Source organism: Dryas octopetala, chromosome 2, assembly GCF_963921425.1.
Source record: "Dryas octopetala chromosome 2, drDryOcto1.1, whole genome shotgun sequence".
NCBI lineage: Eukaryota > Viridiplantae > Streptophyta > Magnoliopsida > Rosales > Rosaceae > Dryas > Dryas octopetala.
Window position 1 is genome coordinate 32,241,023 of NC_141367.1, and position 26,050 is coordinate 32,267,072.

General features: G+C 35.8%; 3 protein-coding genes and 1 non-coding gene across 7 annotated transcripts in view; 2 read left to right on the forward strand and 2 right to left on the reverse strand.

Annotated features, from left to right (window-relative positions):
* NOF1 (U3 small nucleolar RNA-associated protein) overlaps positions 1–13,031 on the reverse strand; it is a 16,271-nt gene extending 3,240 nt beyond the window's left edge. For 2 of the 3 annotated variants that reach the window (XR_015120359.1, XM_086232003.1), the window contains exons 1-19: positions 12,819–13,031; positions 11,879–11,980; positions 11,548–11,683; positions 10,809–10,924; positions 9,932–10,133; positions 8,413–8,557; positions 7,404–7,527; positions 6,983–7,083; positions 6,751–6,882; positions 5,510–5,590; positions 4,399–4,601; positions 3,204–3,276; positions 2,144–2,203; positions 1,978–2,016; positions 1,807–1,895; positions 1,478–1,542; positions 1,202–1,248; positions 1,053–1,112; positions 348–421 (exon numbers count right to left, since the gene is read on the reverse strand). Coding sequence is in view for 2 of the 3 variants with exons in the window: in XM_086232003.1 (XP_086088129.1) it covers positions 348–421; positions 1,053–1,112; positions 1,202–1,248; positions 1,478–1,542; positions 1,807–1,895; positions 1,978–2,016; positions 2,144–2,203; positions 3,204–3,276; positions 4,399–4,601; positions 5,510–5,590; positions 6,751–6,882; positions 6,983–7,083; positions 7,404–7,527; positions 8,413–8,557; positions 9,932–10,133; positions 10,809–10,924; positions 11,548–11,683; positions 11,879–11,980; positions 12,819–12,846 (1,877 nt within the window). In the remaining variant the exon portion in view is untranslated. The remainder of the gene's footprint in view (positions 1–347; positions 422–1,052; positions 1,113–1,201; positions 1,249–1,477; positions 1,543–1,806; positions 1,896–1,977; positions 2,017–2,143; positions 2,204–3,203; positions 3,277–4,398; positions 4,602–5,509; positions 5,591–6,750; positions 6,883–6,982; positions 7,084–7,403; positions 7,528–8,412; positions 8,558–9,931; positions 10,134–10,808; positions 10,925–11,547; positions 11,684–11,878; positions 11,981–12,818) is intronic. The other variant, XM_086232004.1, reaches the window with a different exon arrangement.
* A 3,377-nt stretch (positions 13,032–16,408) lies between these two features.
* Positions 16,409–21,705, reverse strand: LOC147295819 (S-adenosyl-L-methionine-dependent methyltransferases superfamily protein). 2 transcript variants are annotated; one of them, XM_086232779.1, is made up of 9 exons: positions 21,555–21,705; positions 20,468–20,563; positions 19,824–19,950; positions 19,655–19,716; positions 18,655–18,813; positions 18,395–18,539; positions 17,884–17,955; positions 17,107–17,215; positions 16,409–16,677 (listed from the first exon to the last, which is right to left on the reverse strand). In XM_086232779.1, exons 2-9 carry the CDS (start codon positions 20,559–20,561, stop codon positions 16,576–16,578), a joined length of 870 nt encoding a protein of 289 aa, XP_086088905.1. In that variant the 5' UTR covers positions 20,562–20,563; positions 21,555–21,705; the 3' UTR covers positions 16,409–16,575. The 2 variants fall into 2 exon arrangements, with proteins under 2 accessions (XP_086088905.1, XP_086088906.1); XM_086232780.1 differs by lacking the exon at positions 21,555–21,705 and adding an exon at positions 21,049–21,148.
* Positions 21,706–21,764: 59 nt separating this feature from the next.
* TRNAK-CUU (transfer RNA lysine (anticodon CUU)) lies at positions 21,765–21,837 on the forward strand. Its single transcript has one exon. It is a non-coding gene; the product is annotated as a tRNA-Lys (tRNA).
* A 1,715-nt stretch (positions 21,838–23,552) lies between these two features.
* On the forward strand, positions 23,553–24,908 carry SHT (spermidine hydroxycinnamoyl transferase). The gene has a single exon (XM_086231284.1). The coding sequence runs from the start codon at positions 23,553–23,555 to the stop codon at positions 24,906–24,908; it is 1,356 nt and encodes a 451-aa protein (XP_086087410.1).
* The last annotated feature ends 1,142 nt before the right edge of the window (positions 24,909–26,050 follow it).

Genomic DNA, 26,050 nt, shown 5'->3' on the forward strand with positions numbered 1-26,050 from the left:
GGAAGGGAACAAAATTTTTTTTTTTTTTTAATTTTTAATTATTTTAAAATTTTTTTTATTCAAAAAAATTATTATTTTTTAAATTTAAGAAAAAGACGAAAATACCCCTGCTATTTTGACAGAAAAACTAACGGAGGTACTATTTTGACACAAAATGAAAGTTGAGGTACTTTTTTGCAAGTTTTCAAAGTTGGGGTACTAAATTGATACAAAATGAAAGTTGAGGTACTTTTTTGCTAGTTTTCAAAGTTGGGGTACTAAATTGAAACAACATATAAAGTTGAGGTACTAAATTGTAATTTGCTCTTAAATTAATTACAACGAACTATCCTGGGAGAGCACAACAAACCTTTGTAGTAAAATATTCAAAACGAGCATCATGAATCTGTTCTATTGAATCTGCACCAAATCGCTGATAAATCTGCAAGGTTGAAGAGTAACAAAATGCATTAGCTGATGAAGTCAACTTCCAACCAGATACATAGCTGAGACAGAAATAAAAATAAATAAACCCTAATACCTTACATTTTAAAAAGCAACTGAGTATTACAATATATATCTATATATTGTTTTTCTAGGTAGTCACTTAACCTAATGTGACAAGTACTCAAATTACACAAAGGAAAAAAACAGACACTTCTTCTATCCTGTTTTGAGATTCTTTTACTATATGGATTCAAATGAAACCTTGGAAGGAGCCATCTAGCTTAACAGATAAAGTTCTTTTGGCGTCATATCAGGCACGTTGGATCAAATAATGCCTTCACCAGGTATGAGTGAGTTTATGGGATGAGAGAGAGCTACCTACAAGTCATGCAACGCATAGTCCCAACAGGTACCCAATGAACCCAAAATCATAAATAAAAAATATACCTTGATTCAATGTTTTCATTTCAAATCTAAACCACTCAAATATCCAATGTCAGCAAAAAGAGAGATAGGAGGAGTAGTACAGAAACTGAAATAATAGAAGCATTAACACAACTCAGTGGGTGAAACATATTACAAACCCGCCACCAAATTAAGCGAAAAGAAAGCTTAGTGAGGCATACCTGGCGTACTGGAAGTACCACTTTAGGAAGAACTCCTTTATATTCATGTACCAACTTTACCTGTAGATATAACAAAATCAGTATTTTATAACTTGCAAGTTCTATGAATCCTAAAAAACTATGCTTTCACTGTTTATTTTTAAACACACCTTCCCATGGTAATTAATGCAGTGCTTATTGAACAAATTGTTTATATCTGCAATAAGAAAGCATCAAGATTAAAGAATGATCAAGAACTGGAATACATCAATTTACCAAGGTAATCATTGACCTTTAATTTTATTGCATATATTGTTGATTTATTTTTTATTATAAGTTAATTTTATCATAAGTATACAAGAATTCACAGAAAAGCAAAAGATGGCAAAATTGCCATCAATAATCTATCAACTACATTTTCTGTTTTGAAGAAGAAGGAATCTTACCTGGGTTTGAATAATAACTCAAAAGTATTGTTTGCCTATAAAAAGATGCATATCCATCAAGGTACCTACTCATGAAAAACATTGTTAATTCAATATATGTGACATGTGATACAAATCAGTACTTTCACAATTAACTACCCAATCAGGAAAACAACATTTTCTTAGGTATTGAACTTCTTGAAACTTTCACAAAAATATAGGCAGTATTGGAAGCACTCTGTTACCAATAGTGTGAGGGAGGAGGCAATAAGGAGGACAAATTTCAGGCCAACCACATACCACAAAAAAAATGACCATATCAGTTGGAAAAGATTGATAAGAAAACATACCACTGTCTTATACGCATGACATCAGTTCCATGCTGCTTAGATGGTATGTGGTTCAATTTTTCAACAACTGACTTCAAAAAGTCCCAGTTCTGGATATTTATAAGAAAAGCCAAGATATAAAATTTCACAATTAACATATATTTCAATTAGATAATTGATCACAATGTTTACCTGCATCGTTATAACATCTGCATGATCAATAATTAGAACCTGCCATATCAAAGAAACATATCTCCATTAAGGCACTAACTGGAACAGAATCACAGAAGCATTTTAAAAACCCATGATAAGCATAGAAACATACTCCCAAACAGTGGCAGGTTACTTAAGAAATTACCTCTATAGAAGAAAGATAGTCGACGTCCTTATCCTTATTCAATTTAGCTTCATCAATTTTCTGCAAATATAAAGTCCACACCCATTATAATATAGAAAAAAAGTGTTAGCCAATCATAAACGTTTTACGAAAGACAGACCTCCCATATTATAATATATAGAAAAAATCCAGACTCCTTATTTGGAAAAAGTTTTTGTTTCAACTATTAGCAGTGAATTTCTCCAAATCTCCCTGGCTTATCTCAAAATAGAATGACCTCCCTCATGTATGTGGGATTCAAAGGTTTTGCTTGGGTGAGTGTTTTTGTGTGGGTTGCAGGTTTGGTGGAAGATTGGGTGGTTTATTTTACTAAGGATTTGAGACATGAGTTGTGATCTGGGTAGGTGGCTTCGGAGGTAGGTTTGGTTGAAGGGGTCGCAGAATGGGTCTGGATGGCAATGGCAATGGCAGTTGTGACATGCGTTGTTTTGAATAATTAGTTAAATCTGCCCACCTATTTGGATCTAAAAGATTGGAATTTTGAAAATACAAGCATATCTGCATAATTTCAGGATAAATAAGGGAGATTTGGATAATCAACTCTAATATTAAACATTCAAGTAATACAATTGTTCCAGGCATGCCAAAACTTACAGAAGCCATATGTGTTACACAGAATTTTAAACAATAATATCTTGTTATTTTGCCTCTTAACATTTACCATCACTGTACTGTATCTGTTCCAATCATTGAGTGCCAATAATTTTTTAACCTCAGACTTTACTTTATAAATACTATTTTGCCGAAGGTGATCTTGTAAGCCACAGATAGCCTTTTACCTTAAGCATTGATAGAATTTTACTCTTTACACAATTAAGTTATATTGAAAGTACCAGACAGGAAAAGAAAAATCAATGATCTGGAGAAACGCAAATGTAAGCGTAACAAAAATTGGACTTCTGGCATTATATTAATAACGGAAAGGTTCTCCGCATATTGTAAATAGTAGTAGTTTTTCTACAAGTCTCCTTAAAAAAAAATCTGATTACAAACTTTAATAATAGAAAGGTTAACTACTTACTTTCAACAAGCCAACTGCAGAAGCAACTATCATATCTGAGGAATAGAAATCACTGTACAACTTTATGCTCCTCCTACAAAAACAATTATGAAAAAAGTGTTGAAATCCTAATCTATGTCGTCTCTGTTAAGACAGGAATGCCAATAAAAATTAGCATAAGACTGTAAAATCAGAAAGGGAACAGAAGTTTAAAATTTCAGAGGTAGAACAAATGACCAAATTCAACCAATCAGGCAGATGATAGTCATTTACAGTAAGAATACAATGATTATAGCTGAATCTTTTTTTTTTTTTTTTAATAAGAAACACACTTTTATTAAAAAAAAAAAAAAAACGAAACAGAACAACATACAAAGCAGTGAACAAGATGTCCACTAACCTACAAGCTCCTAGACAACAAACTCTAAGAAAATAACAGATCCAGGCAAACAAAGGTTTAGGAAAAAACTCCCTAATACACAACAGCCCCCCACAATTAGACAAATTACAGAAAAATAATAATCCCGAAAAATTGGAGTGACTGAAGCCCATAAAGAAGCCCAAAACCGGACTCTGTCCCACAGATTATCCACCGTTTCCCCCCTAGCATTATCAAAGACCCTTTTATTCCTCTCCATCCAAATTACCCACAAAATAGGCATCACCGCACATCTCCCCAGCATCACTCCCCTCTTCTTCCCTTCAAATAACTTAAAACTCTCTGACAGTAAGGCAGAACAAGAAACAGGAAACTTCCACCTCAACCCACCCTTCCTAAACAGCCTCTTCCATAAAGATAAAGCTACTGGGCACTGCACCATTAGGTGTTCCAAACTCTCCGCCTCTCTTCTGCACATCATGCACCAGTGAGGTGATAAACAAGAAGAAGGTCTTCTGCACTGAACCATATCACAGGTGTTCAGCCTTCCATGAGAAATTGGCAGACTTTACACAGCCCCTTATCCACAATACCCTTAGTACAGTGCTTTCTTAATATTTTCCGCATTGCATAGAAGATTACACAATACCCTTAGTAAAGAAACAATAAGTGCAACAGTTTATCCAATTGTTTTTACTATTGAATTTTCAAATGGGTCATCATCCTCTTTAAATGGGCCATCATCCTCATTATTCCAATTTTAATATAAATTTCTTGTTTCCTATAAAAACAAATAGGTCATCATCATCATCATCATTATAAGTTTAAGTAATTTACTTAGTGAACTTGACGCCAACCATGAAGTCATCCCTGCTATTCCCACCAAAAAGTACTTGAAAGTCACCAGGTTTTGAAGACTTCTGAGGTTTTACATTTCCAAAGTCCTTGCCACCTGGGGGTATTTCTTTTTCGTCCTCGTTGTCATGAACCTCTTCAGTTCCGAATTCTCTTGAAAATCGGTCCATGTGCTCTACATTAACCTGATAAAGCCGTCATATGATATTAAAAGAGGATAACCCCCTCAATAATTTTATTTCCTTTTCTTTAATAAACTGATAAGAAAAATAAGATTATTATGTTATCAATGCAAGAAAGTAAAACCCACAAAAATAATAATGTAGATATTTTTATGCAATGATTCATGAAGAAAAAACGAGCAAAAAATCTGAGAAAAAAGGTTGAAAACTTCTTGAGCAACCTATATATGGTTTCCAGAGATTGCTAACATGAATACTTCGAAATTGAAATTTCAAGCACCAGAATGTAGCTATGTAGCTTCCATTAAGAACAACCTCAACAATCACAGAAGTCTCACTTGGAACCCTGCATAGTAGATTTTTTTTCTCTAGAGTCTTAATTTATGTTTTTCCTAAATTAGAGACCTGCTGGAGAAAGCCTATGGATATGTGAAGAGGAAGTTACCCTGTACTTGTTACATGGACTCTTTTTGAAATTATGTGGAAGAGCTGGAATTGGTATTCAAATATGCTATTCTTCTAACCTCTTTAAAAGGTAAACCGAGATAGTTCTTTGCCAACTCTAGTAAATCCATCATGAGAAATTACACTCACTATACTCATGACTACAACACCCCGAATTCTTCTAGCCTTGTGCTTCTATAGAACACAGAATGGGCATCAACACCATTTTATCATTATAGCCACTAATTTTACCATATCTAAACATGATTAATAGCCTATCTTACAGAACTGTAATAAATCCTTTGCTCAGTTAAGAGCAGGCTAAAAATAACAACAAATGAGCCTAGTCAATTCAATAACGCAACTCATGCCATTGCAAAAGGATTTCCAAGAGACCACTTTTAAGAGAATGATTAACCATGGGATAATTTATCAAAAGGAAAAAAAAAGAAAGAAAAAAGAAATACCTTGTGAGCTGAAGGGGTAAGTTGTATTAGCCTCTTAACAACACGAAGTGCAATGCTCGCAATTGGCAATAGGATCAAAACCTGGTGAACATAATTAAAACAAATGCTCTTCACTAGGCATGCAAACTGCAGTAACTCAATTTGTAGATATCTGCTATTCTCCATGTAACAGAGATATGTGTACTAACTATTAAGTCTCTAGAAATACAACTTTACAAGCAACATGATGATTATAAGTTTACAACATTCATAGCTTGAGAAAACAAATATGAAAAATATAATCAAACTGCAACAATTATAAAAAATAGCCAGGATTTCATAGCTTGAGAAAACAAAAATAACTATATAACACAAATCCCATATACGACCACAAACAAGTTCAAAAGATATACATTACATAGCTGATACGTAACAACGGGATATACACCAACTACATAGCTGATGTTAAGAAAATTTGACTTCTCCAATATCAACTATAAATATGAGCAGATGCTGCAGATGTAATTAAATACCTATAACAGGCAATCTAAGATCCATCGATCTAGGGACTATAATGTATCCATCCAACAGCAGAAAATCACAGAATTCAGATAATATAAAACTAAAATCCTTTGTATCTTGGAAGTTTGAACCCAAGAGTTGAAAACTCTAATAATTTAGTCCTCTAAATTTCAGGAAATAAGTTCTCAAAACTATAACAATGTGTTTGGATAAAAAAATTAAACTTGGTATTCAGGAAAAGTTGGAATTTGGGAAATGACAATCTCTAAGTTCCTTGTTTGGTATAGTCAACAAGGAAATCTTGAAATTCGGTGTGCGAAAAAAATGTGAAATTTGGGACCATAAATTCCACCTAAAAGGTGTGATTTCCAAAATCTCAGCGCAATTAAGAAAAAAGCCACATGCACCCATAACCTACAAAGAGTTATTTGATTCCACGGAACAAAATACCAAACATGTTGTAATATAATATGTAATTTCCAATATTTTGTTTCCTATCTCTACCAGTCGAACCTGCAACCTATTGGACTTTGGTTGTTACACAAAGCCAATAAGCCACAAAGGCACCGGTATGTAATTTCCAATATGAATTGGTAAATGCCTGAATATATAAAGCGCTACCATATCCACGTATGGGATAATCGTGAAACTCATACTATATTCAGATTTGGAGATCCAACAAAAGAAAATCCAAGTTCACTTTATGATAACAAGCACATCACAAGAAAGCACTCGTATACCTTAGGACGCGTAAACCCATGATCAAGGAAACTATCATCACTAAGCATTTCATTCTTAGCAGTTTCTTGATGCCTTGCCACTTTTGCATCATTCTTCGTTACAAGATCTCTAGTTTTGAAGACATGATTCAGCTGCATAATATTACTTTATATAATCATTAGAAGAGGAAAAAGATCTAAAATTTAACACAAAAAATTTGAAATCTTTCCAGGAATAGGGACAAGCACGTACACAATGCATAATGTATGCATCCATGACACTTGAGTCTTCTTCAGAGCCTCTGTGATAAAAGGGTTTCTTGTTGCACTGCAATATATCCCGATAGCTGTTGACTGGGGGAAATGTAGATATCAACATAACCACAAAATAGATCCAAATTGAGTCAACCCATACTATAATTTCAAAGTCAAGAAACTAACTTACTACAAAAATTTTGGGAAAAGAAAGAAAAGAAAAGAAAAGAAACAAGTAGTGGAATAATCACGTATGTGTCGGGATTAATCCAAGCTTCTAAAATAATACAAAAAGTGACAGTCTACTTTATTAAACAATCAAACTCAAACAAAATTTTAACAAAACTTAACAAGCCATTTCCCCAAGTACTAGGGACCGACTACAAGAAATCTATGAAAGTCATATTGGGCACACTTACAAAGGGAGAAGAATAATCTTTGTCTAGATGAATGAAAATCACAGCCTCCAGATGTGTTATATACGTCCAACCAGTGCTTATACAACTTTTGTTTCATATCATAACCAGAATTGGGGTTAACATCCTGAAAAAATAATTGAAATATAGGATTAGGAAATACGCCACTTACTACTCAAAATAAGAAACTGCAATATATGAATATAATAGTGCAAACTGCAGGACAGGAGCAGATTCAATAAAACTTCATCTGTTTCTTCTCAAAAAATAAAATAAACCAAAACCACCTCTAGGATTGTAATGCATGCAGATTATACTTAGCATGCCAAGGAAAGACATGGACCATGTGATTAAATATATTTTTAATAACATCAAAATTTTATTCAAAGGAAAAAATAAAATACAGGAAGTGATGGGTAAGGTGTCCAACTTTGATCCTATTGTTTCTCTCTTTTCTTCTGTTTGTTTATTGCTAGGGTTACACTTCTATTTTATACCAAAATGGAACAGAGCAAGCACTGGGAAAAAAAAAAACGAGGCAACCAGCGGTTCCAAAGTTAAACAATAAAAATCAAAACTTCATTGCCAACTTAAGAGTATAATAACCAAATGAAAATGTGCACCAGGAGGATAATCCATAATACTCCAGCAACTTTGCAATAGAACTACAAGTCCTCCACACAGTACTAATTCAGTTATTAATAGCAATTCCCTCTACTAATAAGGAGAGCACTAAAAAAATGATTAAGAAAGAAGATCAGGGGTGATAGCTAGCAAATTTGGCATTTCTCAAGAAACTGGGATCGATTCCCACCTCCACTAGGGTTGGGAGATTTATGGGGATGGGAGAGGGGCCGGAGGGCTACCTCCATTTTGTAGCCCATAGGCTGGAAGGCCCTTAAATGGATAAAAAAACAAGAATAATGCAAAGAGATCATGTCTAGAGCTTTTCAAGGCATTACAAAGAGCATAAAACAAAATATAAAGTGTGATTAATAAATGGGAGACATACTTTTATGAAACACTCTCCCGTTCCTGCCCACTTGCCCTTTGACATCCCAACAGCAGGGACCTCCCACTCATATGTCCATTTCTTTTTTGACAGATTCTCAACCTCTACTTTTGTTAACTTGTGCCCCAAGTGTATATCAAAGGAACTGCATGATGAAAGACATAATAGGACATTACATGTATATATGTATACAACCTGAGATTTTAAAAAAGTACCAGCACGAAAGACATACAAAGTTCTCACATAAAATCCATAATCATAAAGCACAGAAAAACAAAAATACATAGGATTTTATAAGCATCATACTTAATAGAAGAACTTTTGAAGATATGGAAGAGGAGCTGATTTATTTGTGCGACAGAATTAGATTCCTTGCTTCCTTGTGGGTGTCATTGTCTAAGCACTTTGGGATGGTCCTTATAGTGTGATTCATCTTGATTGGTCTTGTACTTAGTGTGGCTGCTTGTTTTGTTTAGGTGCCTTGGTTTGAATGGACTTCTTGTCCATATATTTTGTACTTTTTTTTCCCTATTTCTTTCTATGAAGTTCTCATTTCTTATCCAATATACATATATATATGTGTGCGTGTAAGCATAACACTTGTTTGTCTGTATCAAGAATCAAAAACCCCTTACACTAACTACTGGTAGACTAGTAGTATAATCTTGAAAACAACAAAGCCAGCCCTCCAGGTATGAATTCTAGTCAGTCAATATGTTGTTCCATCCAACCAGCAAACTACAGAACACTTTTTTTCTGCAACACATTCACAACCACCTCTATTGTCTTCCCCCATTACTTACTGTTACTGACAAAGGAAAAAATTTCTGAACGCGTTCACAGTTGAAATCCCATATTTACTGTAAGGGTTCCTTTTTCCATCCTCACCCAAGAAACACATGTCCATGGTTAAAACAAAAGCTAGTTTTACTAGCCAAGAAACTTCCTCTTTCTTATCGTTCTGATTTTCAAAGGAACGCACAAAGGATTATACATTTTTACCCAGTTTATGTTCACTGAAATGAGCTTCAGCTGTGCTTTATCCACTCATTCGATAAAATCAAATGAGACAGCAGGTAACCATACAGAATTGCTAATTTATTCTTCTTTTCCTAAGAAACTGTGAAATATACTGCTAAAAAATAAACTCTTACAGAGAGAGTGTCATAAATAAACATAACTCAGCCCTACTTCCAACTAAATGGTGTCAACTACAGGGATTCATTTTGGCTATCCAATTCTATCTAAGGTGATATTCTCAATCAGATCATTAGTCATCGTACACCAATTTTTTTTTTCTTTTTTTATTCCTACAACCAAACCATCTCAAGTGACTCTCCCTCATCCAATATTCCATTGGCACATCCCATAACTCACGACTGTTGGGGCCTTTCCAATCAGTTTAAGATTTCAAAGATAATGGTGACTTACACCAAGTTTAAAACAACACACACTGACAATGTCAATGCATGATGAAAACATAAAAGCTAAATAAACAAGACATTTCATGTAAATGCACCTCAAGCACATTGATGCTTCAACAGCAGATTGACAACTGATTCCCAGATCCTGTTCTACATCTGAGGCAGAGGACTCCTGGCCATCCAAGTCAGAGGTCTCCTGCTCATCCTCAGTTTCAGCATTTTCACTCTGATCGTCAATGCCAGACATTTCAGGGTCTTTGAGTTTTCCTTTCATAGGAAATTCATCGTCGTCAACTCCTACGTAAGTACAGTAAATGAATGAAATAATATGCAGTGTGGCACAAGATAACAAATAAGGACAAGACAAAAGGTCAATGGTGGATACTAAAACATGATCACAAAAGCATGGCTTTCTCCAGCCTCAAAACCGAAAAGAATTCATCAAGTGTCGTTCAATTGTGAAAATGATTTTGTTCTTCAATTGCTCTTCTATTGTGCAAAGGATGTCAACTAGCATCTATAACGCAGCACCCATATTAGAATAGTTTTTCCTTTTCTCAAACCAGGAAATCCAATTACTACTTGCAACATCTTTCAATCTATGTGCAGTAGTTTGATACTTATGAGGAAACTATGTTTGGGTCCCTGAAAGAAAGAGGTTGAGGAAGAATCGCAACCCCAAGACCACCACTCCATTACATCCCCACATAAATTAGAGTGGACCACCAACAGGATCCCAATGAAAAATAATATATATATATAATCCAGAAGTAAGACCTCATTTTAATTCATTATTGTATAGGAGATGGAAATGAAACTAAACATCCATGCACACAGCAATAGTGTATTCCTTTCCATAACGATATTAATATATGACTATATGAATCTCAGTTATGGGATTTCGGTTTCTTATGCTTTAAAAAAAAAAGGATTTTAGTAACATTTTAGAATAGAAAATCAGAAATGTTCTACCTTCTTCACCATCGTCCAGTTCTTTTGATTCACTAGAAGATTCAGTTCCATCATCTTCATCCTCTTCTGACTCTTCTGACTCTTCTGAGTCACTTTTACCTTCTTCTTGTCTTTTCCTGTGCACAAAAGAAGCAAATGATAAAATGTTAGTTGTAAGTTCCTTAAGTAAATCAACTAGTTTAAAATAAAGAGCATTTAGAAAAGAGGTTAATTATTAATAAACCACTTATATCAATTCAACATAAGTGTACAAGCATCCAACTTTATTGTGAATCCAAATTCATTGGAATTTATATAATGCAAAGTTCTAAGACACCAAAATGCTCACATACCTCATCAAACAAGCATCCAAATAGAACCACATAATGAACTTCAGAAGACAGCACAACTTTTTTTTTTTTTTTAACTTTTGCTAAGTAAAGAAACCAACAACTTATGGAGGACTAAGTAGTGTTACAAATGTCAAATCCAAAGTGCACCCCCTAAACGAAGTACTTGAGTCCTAGAGGCACCCAGACACCTTATAAACAACAATTCACATGCCACCCTTAAACTCAGCCAAATAGAGCACAGCACAACTAATAAGTGATGATCACCCAAGAGCCAAAACAAACTTAAACAATGCAAAACTCACTGAATTATGTACAATTAGGACTGACGCACACAATTTCTTTCAATTATAGACCAGAAGTACAAGCTAAAAAATGAAAACAACTCTGGGACTTTGAAAAGACCATACCTCTGCTTATATGCAGCAGCAACAGATTTACTAGATGAGCCCAGTTTCATTAACAATTTATCATACATTGATGGCTCTTTATAAACTATTTCTTCTTCGGAAGCCACACCATTAGATTCTTCCTTTGATTGTTCCCCTGTATTAGAAAAAAATTACCCAGATCTTGAATTTCAATATAAAAGACAGTGGCCATTCAATCATTATCTCCAACTTCAATAATAGAGACTTAAACCGAATATCAAAACTAAAAAGGAAAGTTTATTATTAAAAGTTAAAACTGACACAAATTTAGAATTTTCAAAACAATATAAAGCTAAAATATATAACATGCCTGATGAAGTAGGTGAGGGGCTATGCACAACCTTTTCTTCTTCAGCACGATGACTTTTCCTGCCTGTGTAAGACTTGTTGGGTATTTTGCGTTTCCTCATTCCTGATAAAGAAAAAAAATTGTCTTCCGATATTATTGCTTCAATGGAGAGTAATAGTGAAAAAAATATATATATACACAAAGAGCAAAATAAAAGCAAAAATGGAGAGTAATAGTGAAAGGCAGAAGCTTCTAAGATAAAAATATAAAAGAGGTTGAATTATAGTACTATTAAATCATGAGGAACAAAGATATCAAATTAAACCCTGAATTTGTTTGAACCATAAAACACGTATATCTACTGCATGCAATGCAAATAAACAGGCCTAATTAGGCAAAGGAGCAGACTTTTCTTTTTATATAATCAAGGAATTCAATAATCAACAAAGCAAAGCAGGTACATCCTGAATAATTACATCAGAAAGCCAGTGTGGACCTTCTTCAGTCCACACCTCCTCCTCTCCAATACAAGAAAATGCACGCCTTGCAAGAACATGGGCTTCCATATTAAAAACCCTTTTACAATGTCAATACAAAATCAATCTAAAACTAGCCATGAGACCTTGAAATTCGTTCACCCATGGGCCTCCCATGGCAAGACAGTCACTTTCAGTATGTAGCAAATGAATTACTTCTTGGGAGTAAGACTCGACCAGTAGAGTAGAAAAACCACCAAATAAAGCAGCACCCCAGTTGCAGCAAAGGAGCAGACTTGAGTTTTGAAAAAAAAAAAAAAAAATTACATACAAACACATACATATATGTTGTACTTCCAAGATAATTTAACAAAAAAAGGGACAGAAGCACCCATTGATAAGGTCAAGCACTAACACATGTAACAAAATAAAGCTAATATGGTCCTTTTTTCCTTCACTTTCGAGGCAGCCAAACAAAACCTTACCTGGGTTCTTGCCTGATTGCTTTCCCATATTGATAAAAGACAGAAACTTTTCTCAAACAAAATCTGGAAAACGCCAAGAAGAACAAATTCCTCAATTGGATTGCAGACTCGCAATGCTTGGCTCGGTTTGGGTAGGTACAGTGACGGGAAGGCTTTTGTGGGTTTAAGCTTTTTTTCCTTCTTTTCTTCTTTCTGGTTGTATTGGAGGTTTAAGGATTGGCAACGGGTAGATTCTAGGGTTTAAGTTTTATTATTAAAAATTTTTTATTACAAATAGTCCCTCAATTTTTGTCCAAATATCAATTTAATGTTTAATAAATATATTTTCATTCAATTCAATGTCGTCCTCTAATTTTAATACATGTTGTTCTTGTGTTGTATTCTATCCGAATTTCCGTAAAAAATGTTCAATCCTTAAACCAGTTGGAATTTCCGTCGAAGTTCCTCCAAATTGTTAATTTTTGGGATATAAACGAAGCAATTGGCAAAGTTGGAAGATTTGCCATTTATTTGGACAAGGAATCAGATAAATTGTTTCCATCAAGAGATGGCTACCTTATATCACTATCATACTTTAGTCCATATGATGGATGGATACCAAAAAGTGAAAAATTAATAGGATTGGTGTTCAAAGATTTCAAATTTCTCAGAGTTTTGAAAGTTGAAAATATGGAGAGAAAAGTAAAATTGTCGACTCAAGTTAGAAGAGAAATTTGAAAATTTAACTCATTTTGATTGTCATTTAAATAGAGGGCTGCTATTTGCACACCCTCTTTTTTCTTTTTACACACCCCTTTTGAAAAAAAAAAAAAAACACTCAAAGAAAAAGACAACTTTGGCCCTCCCCCCCCCCCGTACACACCCATCTTTTTGCACACACCGGCGCAGCACCGCCACCGTGCGCAGTACCACCCCCTGCATGCGCCACCCTCTTGCACCACCCTCTCATTCTCTCTCTCCTCCCTGCTGCACTACCCTCTCATTCTCTCTCTCCTCCCTGCTGCACCACCCTCCCCGCGCCCACCACCATGCCAAGCTCGCACAGCCCCAACGCCCGACCACGCCGCCGATGCCCGACCTCGCTCTGCCCAGCTCGCACGACCACGCCGCAGTCCCTGCCAAAAGGATGAGCTTCGCAGGCCGTTCGGCAGTCATCCGCCGAAACCTGCGGGTTCGTTCGGCAGCCATTCGCCGAAACCGGCGATTTCCTTCGGCAGCCACCCACCGAACATTCGAGTTGCCTTCGGCAGCCACCCACCGAACCTTCGGCAGCCACATGTTTCTTCTTCACCGTCAACCTTGGCCGCCGCCCACACGCTGCTACACCTCCGCCCGCAGCACCTCGTCTTCCACCTCGAAGCCCAGAACCAGCCACCATTAAAAAAAATATATGCAATTCGACAGTTCGGCGGACAGGTGCCGAACCGGGCTGTTTGGTTCGGCAGTCATCCGCCGAATATAACAGGATTGTTCGGCGGATGAGTGCCGAACGAAACAGCCCAGTTCGACACTGGTCCGCCGAACCTGCTGAACTGAAATTTTTTTTTTAATGGTGTTCGGTGGTGCTGCTGCGGAAGAAGAGAGAGAGAGATATGAGGGTGGTGTTGCGGGGAGGAAAGAGAGAGAGAGAGAGGTCAGTGCTGCGAGGAGGAGAGAGAAAGGGAAGTGGTCGGTGAGGGAAGGAGAGAGGGAGGGAGGTGGTCGGGGGTGAGGGAGGGAGGTGGCTGTGTGTTTTTTTTTTTTTTTGGTATGGTTGATGGGGTGTGGTGGGTGAAGGGGTGTGTTGTGAGAAATTTTGTGAAATGTATAAAATAGGGGTATTAGGGTAATTAGAGGGGTGTGTTAAAGAGAAATTTTCAATTTTGGGAGAAAATAGGGGGTGTGTAGAATAAAAGTGTGTGCAAAAAGAAAAAAAAGGGTGTGCAAATAGCAGCACTCTTTAAATAACCCTTTTTTTTTTTTAGAAATTTGATTTTTGAGTAGTGCTCGAACTCTTATCAAAAATTCGAGTACTACTCAAGGGGGGTTCGAGCATTACTCGATAATCAAATCTCTAAAAAAAATTTAAAAAAGTTAAAAGTCTATATTTGACTTCAATTTAAGTTAATTTTTCAAATTTCTCATATTAGAATATAATCCACTCGAGAATTTTAAGTCTCCGTTATAGTAACATACGATAGTTGCCATCATGCATAGGTACTTTGATACGTTTGCAGACTCTTGATCTTGCCATCCGCTCTCAAGTTGAAGACCAAACCAACTTGTTGGATTCAATATTTTTAATTTTTTATATATGATGTTTCTAACCACCATTGGACATGCTAGTCAAGACAACCATCATAGTTTGCTGGTTGGCATTGTCTTATTTGTAGGAAACTATTAATGAATGAATTGTCTTATATTGTAATTAAACGATTGTAGATGCAAGTACGACTTGGGAGACGCATCAAATCCCTCAAATACCAATATACCAAAATGACAATGGCGTAGCATCTCATTGTCAAAAACTATGATTTTTCTTAATCCCATATCAATGTATGATTTGAGAAGACCCGATCATGAAGGGCATGTGTTTGTGAAATGAGGTTCTATCAAAGCGAATTGATACGGTAAACTGTAAAAAGTTCGAAACAAATTCATTACAACAGGGACCAGACACCAAAGGAAAAAAGGGAAAGAACAAGGCATCCTCTGCTGAGCCGAAACAGAGTAAGGCCCCGTTTGAGATTGCGGTGGAGGACCCAAAAACTGATGTGGATGACAATTTTTAATCACCTATAGCAGTTTTGGTTTTTAAGTAATTTTGAAAGCTACAGTGATTCATAACAACAATGAATATTTTATTTTACCTATAATACCCTCATTGATTTCTATAATTTTCATTTGCTTATTTTAAATTAAAAAAATATGTCAATTGTTAGTTATATTTTATATTGTGATAATTAATTATGATATTTTATTTATACGAATAAAATTATAATATACCTAAAAAATAATAGGCATACTTATTTAATAATGTTGTTCTTAGAAAAATTAATACTAATAAAAATTTGTAGTCAAAAATTTCAAAAACAAGTAAAAAAAAAACATTTTATTTTTACCAAACAAATAAGTGAAATGCACTTTCAGCATCATGTCTATTTTAATAATTATACACAGTCACAGTATTTTTATATTAACATTTACCAAACACTTTGATACTGTTTTTTGCACTCACAGCACTTTTGAAAACATAGTTTACCAAACACTTAACTGCTTTACTTTACAACTAACTTTACTTCCCAGCTGTTTTACTTCACAGCTGTTTTTTCTCACAGCAATACCAAACTGCCCTAACTTGTGTGTTGTCCCATCCCATGTTGGAATGAAGTATTCAAGTATGAAAGTGAAGAAATTAATAAAATTTGTGAGGGGATACATGGTGTTAATGTGTTATACACCTTCCTGCCACATTAAAAAAGAGAATAAATTTAACAAAAGAAAAGGTTGTTATCCCTAACTTTGCCGGATTACTGTAATTTCAGTCATGACTTTGGTTACCATTTCGAAGAAGCCATTTTTTGTGGTTCATTGAAAGGATTTGTAAACAATATACAAAAAAATCGATTGAATTTTATATCAGCTAGAGAAACATTTTATCACCCATTTTATTTCTTACATATGATTTGAAAGGAGTCAAAACAAAACCCTCACTGCCAAAATTGTTAGAGCATAAGCTGCTTTTGAGATTTTTCGAGATCAAAATAAATATGCACTACTAAAATTTCAACCCCGAATGAATCGCAACCACTCCTCCAACAAGGTTTTCATACTCAACCTTCTGGAAACCTGCATCTGCAATCATCGAAGCAAATGTCTCCTGCAATCATCAATTAAGATAAATGGTAAAGGGATATATAAGTTACAAAACAATTATCCAAGCAAAAGAACTCAGCAGCACCTCAATTAAACAGTCAAAACAAATAATTTCGCAAGGTACATAATGACACTAATAGAGCAATTCAACTTTCTACAGTTTTTTTTATTTGTCTACAACATATTATTCATGTCCGACTCTTGGTAGGGGCAATATATTCCTTTCAGGAAATGGTTCCAGAATTTTTTTTTTTTTTTTTTTTTAACTTTTTTGAATGGAAGGCAAAATGCATCCTTTGCCTTTAGGTGCCTAGGCAAAATCATGGCCAAACTTAAGGTCTTGTCCCATCCCAATTGACAAGGTGCAAGAATCCTTCCATCAAATTATAGTAAACTGGAATGAAATATTCAAGTATGGAAGCTGAAATAAAACCTGTGTAGGGAAACGACGGATACTCTCTACCAAGTACTGATAAGATTCCCTATCTCCTGCAACTAGCTCTCCTAGGGCGGGAATGACTGAGAATGAATAATAATCATAGCTGCATGAGAAAATTAGCAACCTTAAAACACACAACCTATAATATACATGAGACAGAAAATAAGGGTGCATCAAATAGAGACTGGCAAAATAGTCAACATTGATAAATAATCTAGTGGGTGATGTTGCTCTAGTTACAGTGAGCAACACTGTGACACCATGTGGCAGTTGGCACTGCATGATTATTCTGCGTGCATTGTTGCAGCATAACAATATTGGTCAAATCTGTACAATAAAAGATTGAGCAATGGGACAAGATATTGTTCATTAAGCTCGAGTGCACAAGATTTTGTGTTATTGTTAAATGATACACACACATGATTGTGTTCTGGTGTGCATGCATATGTATTTTGTAAAGGGAGGAAACGAACCGACGTTAACTTCAAGAAAGTATTTCCTCTCTTTTTTGGGATAAGAAACTTCAACATAACATTTTGTGTAAGCAGCTGGGTTGTCAAACTTCCATAACAGCATAAGTACAGGGGAAACCATTCTTTAAAATTACTTAGAAAAAGAACTATGCAGTAGACCGTAAGACTATGATATTGCGTGAACAAAGATGATGAGGGTGATGATATCAGTGATAACTACAATGAAATTCTAACATTGGCAAGCCTCAGGTTTATCAAGTGCGAATTCAACCTAACTAATAGTGTCAAGAATACTTACAACTCTTTGAATACAGGAACTTCTACATGGCTCAGTTCAAGACACAGAAACCTTCCTCCCCGTTTTAGTACCCTATTAACCAGACCATAAAAACAAACATGATAAGTATATCAATTTGACAGCAATCGGCATGTCCTACAATCCTTCCCCTCATTCTTAAAAGCTTCAGCATGCGAATAACCAATTTTAACAACCAAATTAACAGTCACAATGATAGATAGCTTAACTATTCAAGCCTATCACTAGAGTTAAATCCAAAGATAAAAGAAATTAATATAGCCCATGTGTTTAAAATAAATTAAAATAAGTTATTCCACATTTGACTATATGATCGATTTGTATGTGTTAGACTTAAGTCTTGATACATGCCCAACAACTAATAGTCACATTCATATACAGGGAGTGATAGCCTATTCAGAGAGTCATATACCAATTTTACATGATAATAGTTTGCCATGTATTAGTTATTAACTGTCAGAACCTGTTAACCAGTACAAAGTTGTGGCCTTACCTATAAGCTTCAGAGAGCACTTTCTCTATGTGTGTAACATTCCTAATCCCAAATGCAATTGTGTAACCATCCATTGTATTATCTCCAAAACTCAAGGCTTCTGCATCTCCCTCAACCCATAGGAGGGATTTGTCTTCTCCAAGACCTATAAAGTTCAGTACATGATCTTACATTTCTAAGCAAAAGAAGAATTTTTTTCTCTAATGTGTCAAGGGAATGTCCAATTCAACAAAAGTCAAAGCTCACAACACTAATATTACCTCTCTCCAAGGCCCGCTTTTTACCAACATTCAACATGTTAGGGTTGATGTCGCATACATAAACCTTAGTTTCTTCTTGTAAATCATCTTCAAGAACGTCTTGCATAGCTCTACGTTTGATGCTGTTTATACTGTTGAGTATCCTGAAAGCAACATCACCTGACAAAAGAAAAATATTAATTAAAGAATAAAAATAATTGTAAGATAGACATATGTCATTCAAAGATTTTAAGGGAAATGAACCTAGGTTAGATCAAAGCAAATGATCAATAAGGTCCCAGACAAGCAAGATAGATTGTCATGTAGCAATGTAGCAGCTATAATTTCATGTTAGGAGATCTCCAGAAAGGAGAATGAATAACAATTTTTATTTTTCACTTGGTAGATGCAGTGCACCCAGCAGGTACTGTACCTGCAAGATCATCATCCACCCCATAATATGGGATGGGAAGGGGTCAATTGGCTAGAAGGCAAGTTTAATCCATTTGGCCTGAGCTTAACAACTTCCAATTCTCAGAAGTTAGAACATATAATTCTTGTTTATAAAGTATCTCCTTTTTTGAAACTGCATCCTTAGCCCACTCCCAAGGTCAGATCCCTCCGCAACCCAAACTGGGTTTCATATTTCATGATAAGCATAAAAATGCCAAAAGATGAACTAACACAAGTACACAAAAGTTCAAAAATGTAAAGAAATCAAACTGGGATTCATTCTGTTTGGAAGGAGATAAAGGCAGAAATCAGCCTCAAGGAGCAGTGGCATCTAAAATGTTTTTTTTTTTTTTTTGGTGAAATCTAAAATGTATTCTTGGTTTCATGCTTATAATTGAATCCAGAAACTACAGTAGCATCATATTGTCCGAATATGTTGGTACTATTAGTATTACTTGTTACTATCTGGTGTGACAGCAAAAATACCTGATATGAACATGTGTCCCCAAGTCTTATGATCCATATAATTTGACAAATGTAACGATATAATTGCATATCACAAGCTTACCTGTCCCACCAGCCACATCAAGATGCTTCATTCCAGGAAAAGGATTCAGTTTGGAAACTAATCTGAAAAATTGGGCAGATGACATACAACATATAAAGCAAAAGTGCAATAATTTTTTGATTTGAAAAAGAAAAAAAAAATCACAAAAGTATATCTTCAAGAGGCTAACCTATCCTTCCATAATCTATGTAATCCGGCACTCATTACATCATTCATTATATCATAGTTTGAAGCAACATTGCTGAAGACATTACCAACCATTTGACTTTTTTCCTCTTCCCTTACTTCTTTAAATCCTGCAAATCAAACACTGATAATTATTATTTATCAATCAACGCATATGAAACAAGGTAATGGTGGGTAGTACATAAAATGGCTTTGTTTTTCATGTATAGCAAATGGAAAAGGAAAAGGGTAAAAAAAAAAAAATAATAATAAGAACTTTTTTCCCCAAATCATGAATCCCTCAGCCCACTCTCTCAAAAAAGAATATGCCATACTATTCTTTCTCAGTAAATTATTATGGAATCTAAACCCATACAGATCAAAACACATATAAATACAAATAAAAACCCTTCTTTTCACTTGGTAAATTACAGATACCCAGCGGGCAATTAACCTGGACCTTCATGAATAACTACTACAACATTCACTGTGATAAAGCACAGTAATAGTAATAGGAGTTTCTACAGAGTTCGATATTCATATTCCGCACACATGCCACTACCATTGAGTTCTTTTCATCTCTATATACATATATATACACGCACACACACAAGTGAGATAGAAAAAGAGAGAGAGAGATGGACTAACCGAAGCTTGTGGCATGCGAGTGCAATAGAGATGCAGGAGAAAACCTGGGTAATAGTTTACTCCCTAACTTCCTTGTGACTGTTCTCAAGGCCATGACTGTATTTAAGAGAAATAAATAATAACAAAATTAGAAGCACATGAAGAAATTTCTGTATTAACCAAACTATGTAATTATTGAAGTTATCAAACAACAACAATAACTGAGCTACTGTGATTGAATTTTCTGCAAACAAGAAAATCACTGTCTATTGAAAAAAATCAAACTCAAATACTCAGAAGGTCTAAAACCACAAATTCAAAACCTAAAAACAACAAAAATTAAACCCCATGTATAAATTAAAAAAAGTAAGCATATATAGCAATAGAGTAAAAAAGTAATCAATTTGACATAAGTAATTAAACCCTTTTTTATTTGACCAAATTTTCTCCATATTGATAAATTACATAAAAAATGGTCATATCCCAAACGTTGGAGATTCAATATGCATAAAAGCTATCTGAATACACTGAATCCTTCAACATCCGTCAAATAAAAAAAACGAAGGAAAGCTCAGATTTTTTAAAGGAATTATGTCAAAGACCTCAGAATTTGAATGAAATTAGTACATAGAGAGGACATGAAGGAAGTTGGTTGCTTGAGTGGAGAAGAAGAAGCAGCTGGAGAAGAGAGGAAGTTAAAAATGTGGACTTTTGGCTGGAAAAAAGTCTCAAAGAAGGATAATAAAGAATAATTCACTGCAGCCAAACAGAGCGAAGTTCAAAATGTGGACTTTTAGCTGAAGTCACCACAAAATTCAAAATAAATAAATAATGCAGCACAGTACTAGTGTATATTATACAAGCTTCAACAACTAAAGGCTTATCAGCATTGGCAACAATGATCAAGCACTAAATTTCAAAACCCAGAACGAAAACAAGAATCAGAGTTACAAAGATCAAGAAGAAACCGACTAGAACAGCAAGAAGAAACCGAAAAAACCAGAAACCACAACACAATTTCCACCCAATTATCAATTTTAACAGAAAACACCAAAAAAAAAAAAAAACAAGCAATCAGTACCCATGATTAAAAGTAGAGGTAACGTACCAGTTTTGAGTGATAGAAGGAGGCGGGTTTGAGGAGGCGTCTGCTCTAGTTCCCTCGTTTGGGTTCAGTTCCGGGAAACAGAATCGAATAGTGTGGAGTGGAGATGCCAATTTTGCTTAATAACCGATCAAGCAGAAATCAAACCAAGCAAAACTTGGACGACCTTCTTTTTTTGTAATAAAATTGTAAGGATTGTCGTTCGTAGCAAGAGCCCGTCTAGCTCAGTTGGTAGAGCGCAAGGCTCTTAACCTTGTGGTCGTGGGTTCGAGCCCCACGGTGGGCGATTCTTTTAAATTTTTTGCAGGTTACCTAAATTTTATTTTCTTCTTTTACTAAGTTCTTTTTATTAGTCGATCGATTTAGCTTTAAGCAGTATTTTTTTTCTTTTAATTAACAGAGAAATGAAAGATTAAGGCAAAATGTTGAAATGAAAGATTCAGCAGGACTTGGCCATCTTGAGAAAAATTCAGTGTTTCACTTTTGCAATTGTTGAGAACCAACACATACACAGTAGACAATACGTCATCGTAACAGGCAGCGTCGATCGCATACTCGCATGGACATAGATGCATGCAATTGCATGATGGAGGGCTATAACTGGAATTAGCATGATCTACTTATATTTTCTATGTTGATGACATTACTTCTTTGATCAATTTCAGATTAAGTATTTTGGATTTAGGGTTTATATATATTGGAAATCATTAAATGAACGGAAATGTTTCTTTGTCAAATAATTTTACAACATAAAATGTTTATGTCATTATATGTTGCCGATCATATTGGAAATCCAAACTATTGATTAAGTTGATTTTTATCTGAATACGTGGTTGATGCTTACGACTAACTAGACAATAGAACATTACCCAATAAAATGGCTAAATTACGATATCATTCCCATTATCATATATATGAGTCATATGACATACAACAAAAACATGAAGATATATACTATACATACAATACATGTGTAATATTACGAAAGTTGCAGTAAAATGGAAGAAAGTGAGTAAAAATTAACTAAAAGCTCACAAAGAGAAATATAAGTTAGAGTTAAAATATAGCTGCTTAAAGTATTTTTGTAACAAGTTTGGTAATTTTTTGTATTTTTTATAGCGCTATATTTGTATTTTCAAAAATTTCACCGAATCTTGAACTTTCTTTTTCAATGGGAAGCTAGCTATGGATTCATTACATAGAAAGCCATGTCAGTTCGGACCATACCCGGCCACATCTAAACTCAGTACACGCAATTTGGAGTGGTTCAACTTGAACTCGATCGTTCCCAACCCCAAATTAAATTTCCATCTATATGGGGCGGGTTAGAAACAATATAAATTTCCAACCCGATCAAATTGGGGCTTAATTCGGATTAGGAGTTTGTTAGTCTAATTTCAACGTACTTGAACTCAACAATTCGAAAGTTTGAATTTATAAGATCAAGCTAGGAAGCCATCCACATGTGAATAAGTCTGAGACCCACCCAAACTCTGCCCAATTTGTGTGCAACCAATTAATGCATTATGTACGTCAAGGTGATCCTATTTATTGACAAACAACTATATTTACGAAAATATTAGAAAAAATGTCGTTCATCCCTCTAGCTTTATTCGGCAGGCAACTCCTTGTTTCCATATTTGTTGGTCACACGCACAACCATAGCTCCTAATAATCAAAATTATATCTTAATATATGCTATACCTCATGAAACCTTAACAAACCCAAAGTGCTTCAGTGCGTTCCCATTGGAAGCCAACTGAAATTGTGACTTTTTGAGGGAAACTACCATGCTCATGTGAAATTGATTTCCACCAACTTGGCTGCATTTCTGGCAGCCAAATGAAATCAACTTGTTTCTTTATAATTTTCGTTCCTCAATTCCTGTACAAAGAGAGTGAAGTCACAACCCCATCTATCTAGCTAGCCTATAAAAACCGCGGCCAGTACATTAATTAAACTCCATTGTCTACATGCATGTTATTAAACACAAATTAAGCAATGGTGGTGAAGTTCAAAGGCTGCAATTTACTGAAACCCGCCAAACCAACATGGAAAGGTTCACAAACTCTATCCGAATGGGATCAAGTTGGCACCATCACTCACGTACCCACCATTTACTTGTACAGACCTGACCAAAACTGGGTCACATCTCATGACACCATCGCCAAGACCCTCAAGGACTCATTGCGCCGCGCATTGGTGGCGTTTTATCCACTAGCCGGCCGGCTGCGTTGGATTGGCGGAGGCCGCCTTGAGCTGGAGTGCAACGCCATGGGGGTTCGGTTCATTGAAGCCGAGTCTGATGCCAAACTCGAGGACTTGGGAGACTTCTCTCCGTCCCCGGAATATCACTATCTTATCCCCACTGTAGACTACAGTCTCCCAATTCATGAGCTTCCAGTGTTGCTTGTCCAATTGACTGTGTTCAAGTGTGGTGGTGTTAGTCTTAGCTTGACCATATCACATGCTGTTGTTGATGGGCAAGGTGCTTTGCATTTTATTTCTGAGTGGGCCAGACTTGCGAGGGGTGAGCCTTTGGGGGTGATGCCAGTTCTTGATCGAAAAGCCTTGCAGGCTGCTGGTGGCAACCCCCTTACAACTCCGCGGCTTCACCACTCGGAGTTCGACCATCCCCCACTTTTGCTTGGCCAATCGGATAACATCGAGGAGAGGAAGAAGAAGACCACCGTCGCCATGTTGAGGCTTACCAAAGATCAAGTGGAGAAACTCAAATGGATGGCAAATGAGAATGAGGCCATTACACGTGCTTATACCCGATATGAGACGGTGGCAGGACACATATGGAGATGTGCAAGCAAGGCGAGGAATCATAGACAAGAACAACCTACGGCAATGGGGGTTTGCGTTGACTCACGCAGTCGCATGCAACCCCCATTGCCCCAAGGCTACTTGGGGAACGCAACGTTTGACGTGATTGCCACAAGTCACGCTGGTGAATTGGTTTCCAAACCATTAGGGTATGCAGCCAGTAGGATAAGGGAGGCCATCGAGAAGGTGACGAACGATTACGTGTGGTCAGCCATTGAGAACTTGAAGAACCAACCGGACTTGACAAGGTTTCAAGACCTTCATGCCCTAGGGAGTGACCAAGGGCCATTCTATGGAAACCCTAATCTTGGGGTTGTGAGCTGGTTGACACTGCCTATATATGGTCTTGATTTTGGGTGGGGAAAGGAAATTTACATGGGTCCAGGAACGCATGATTTTGATGGGGACTCTTTGATCCTCCCAAGCCCTGATGGAGATGGATCTTTGGTTGTGGCCTTGTGCCTTCAAGTGGCCCATATGGATGCTTTCAAGAACCACTTCTACGAAGATATTATCCAGAATTAACATGTTATGATCATGACCATGCCTGAGTTTGATCACTATATGTAATAATATATATATATATATATATAGGTTTAAGTTGAGAAATAAGGAACACATTCATAAACATAAAGCTCAAGCATCCTACGTACTCTGAGTTCCAATCCTAATTACTCATGTTGTATTTAAATATTGTAATTGTTTCTCTTGTGGGTACTCGATCTGTAAATCTTCCACTACACATATATATAGGTCAGTAAATTTAGTGATCGGGTTCAATATAAGAAAAAAAAAAATGAGAGTGAGTAGGTTGAAGCTTGAAAGTGGAATACTGTGGAATTTCTATAATAACCTTAGCTTTTAAATTTATTATAAAAATTATTCAATGTAATAAGAATGTAGTTGACAACTTGACATGCAAACTGCATAGTGTATATAAGAACTCTCTTTGATTAGAATGAGAGCTTCTTTCTCTAGAGTGTAGACGAAGAGACTGGGTCGGCTGGGCGAACCCATTATTTTTTTTTTCATCATGTAATGATTCTACCCAACCTTCGTCAACAAAGCCCAATAAGCCATCCCAACTCACCCAAACAGCCTACCCCAGCCCACAAAGCCCATCTTTCGGTCTCTCACTCCCTCGTAGAAACTCTAATTTTTCCCCACTGTCCTATTCTCTCTCTCTTTTCTCTTTTTCACAGCACAACGTCACAACTCTCTTCTGGTTTCTCTTCTTCACAACACAGTGTCACCCTAAATTAGTAAATTTCAACATTGTACGTGTTACTCATGTATTACATATGACAATTACATTAACATGCATAGTTATGCAAATGTCTTAACTCCATATTTCTATTTAATTATTTTTATATTTTAAATACTAAACACTTAACCATAATTTCTAAACATGCTAAGATGTTTGGTGGCCAATTAGTAGTATGACTTATGTTATTATTATTAAAATTTGGAAGACCTACATTCCAAGAAGTTTAAATGAGGCAGACCATGAATTAGGTAAATTGGCCTTGAAGGACGGCCTGTTGTTGTTGTAGACATAAGTAACGGTATCACCTACCAAACAACGCGCCTCCTTCAAAGTTGTGATGGAAGTGCACTCGTCTACTCCCCACACTTCATACACATCCATAAAACTTCACTTCATCCAT

What these genes read in the sequence shown, in the direction of transcription:
- LOC147295819 (XM_086232779.1), bottom strand. Translation starts at nt 20,561, where the DNA reads ATGGCCTTGAGAACAGTCACAAGGAAGTTAGGGAGTAAACTATTACCC. An exon ending in CTCGCATGCCACAAGCTTCG is followed by an intron (nt 19,951 to 20,467) that starts GTTAGTCCATCT and finishes TTTGATTTGCAG; the next exon opens with GATTTAAAGAAGTAAGGGAA. An exon ending in GTTCCTGTATTCAAAGAGTT is followed by an intron (nt 17,216 to 17,883) that starts GTAAGTATTCTT and finishes TTTCTCATGCAG; the next exon opens with CTATGATTATTATTCATTCT.
- SHT (XM_086231284.1), top strand. Translation starts at nt 23,553, where the DNA reads ATGGTGGTGAAGTTCAAAGGCTGCAATTTACTGAAACCCGCCAAACCA.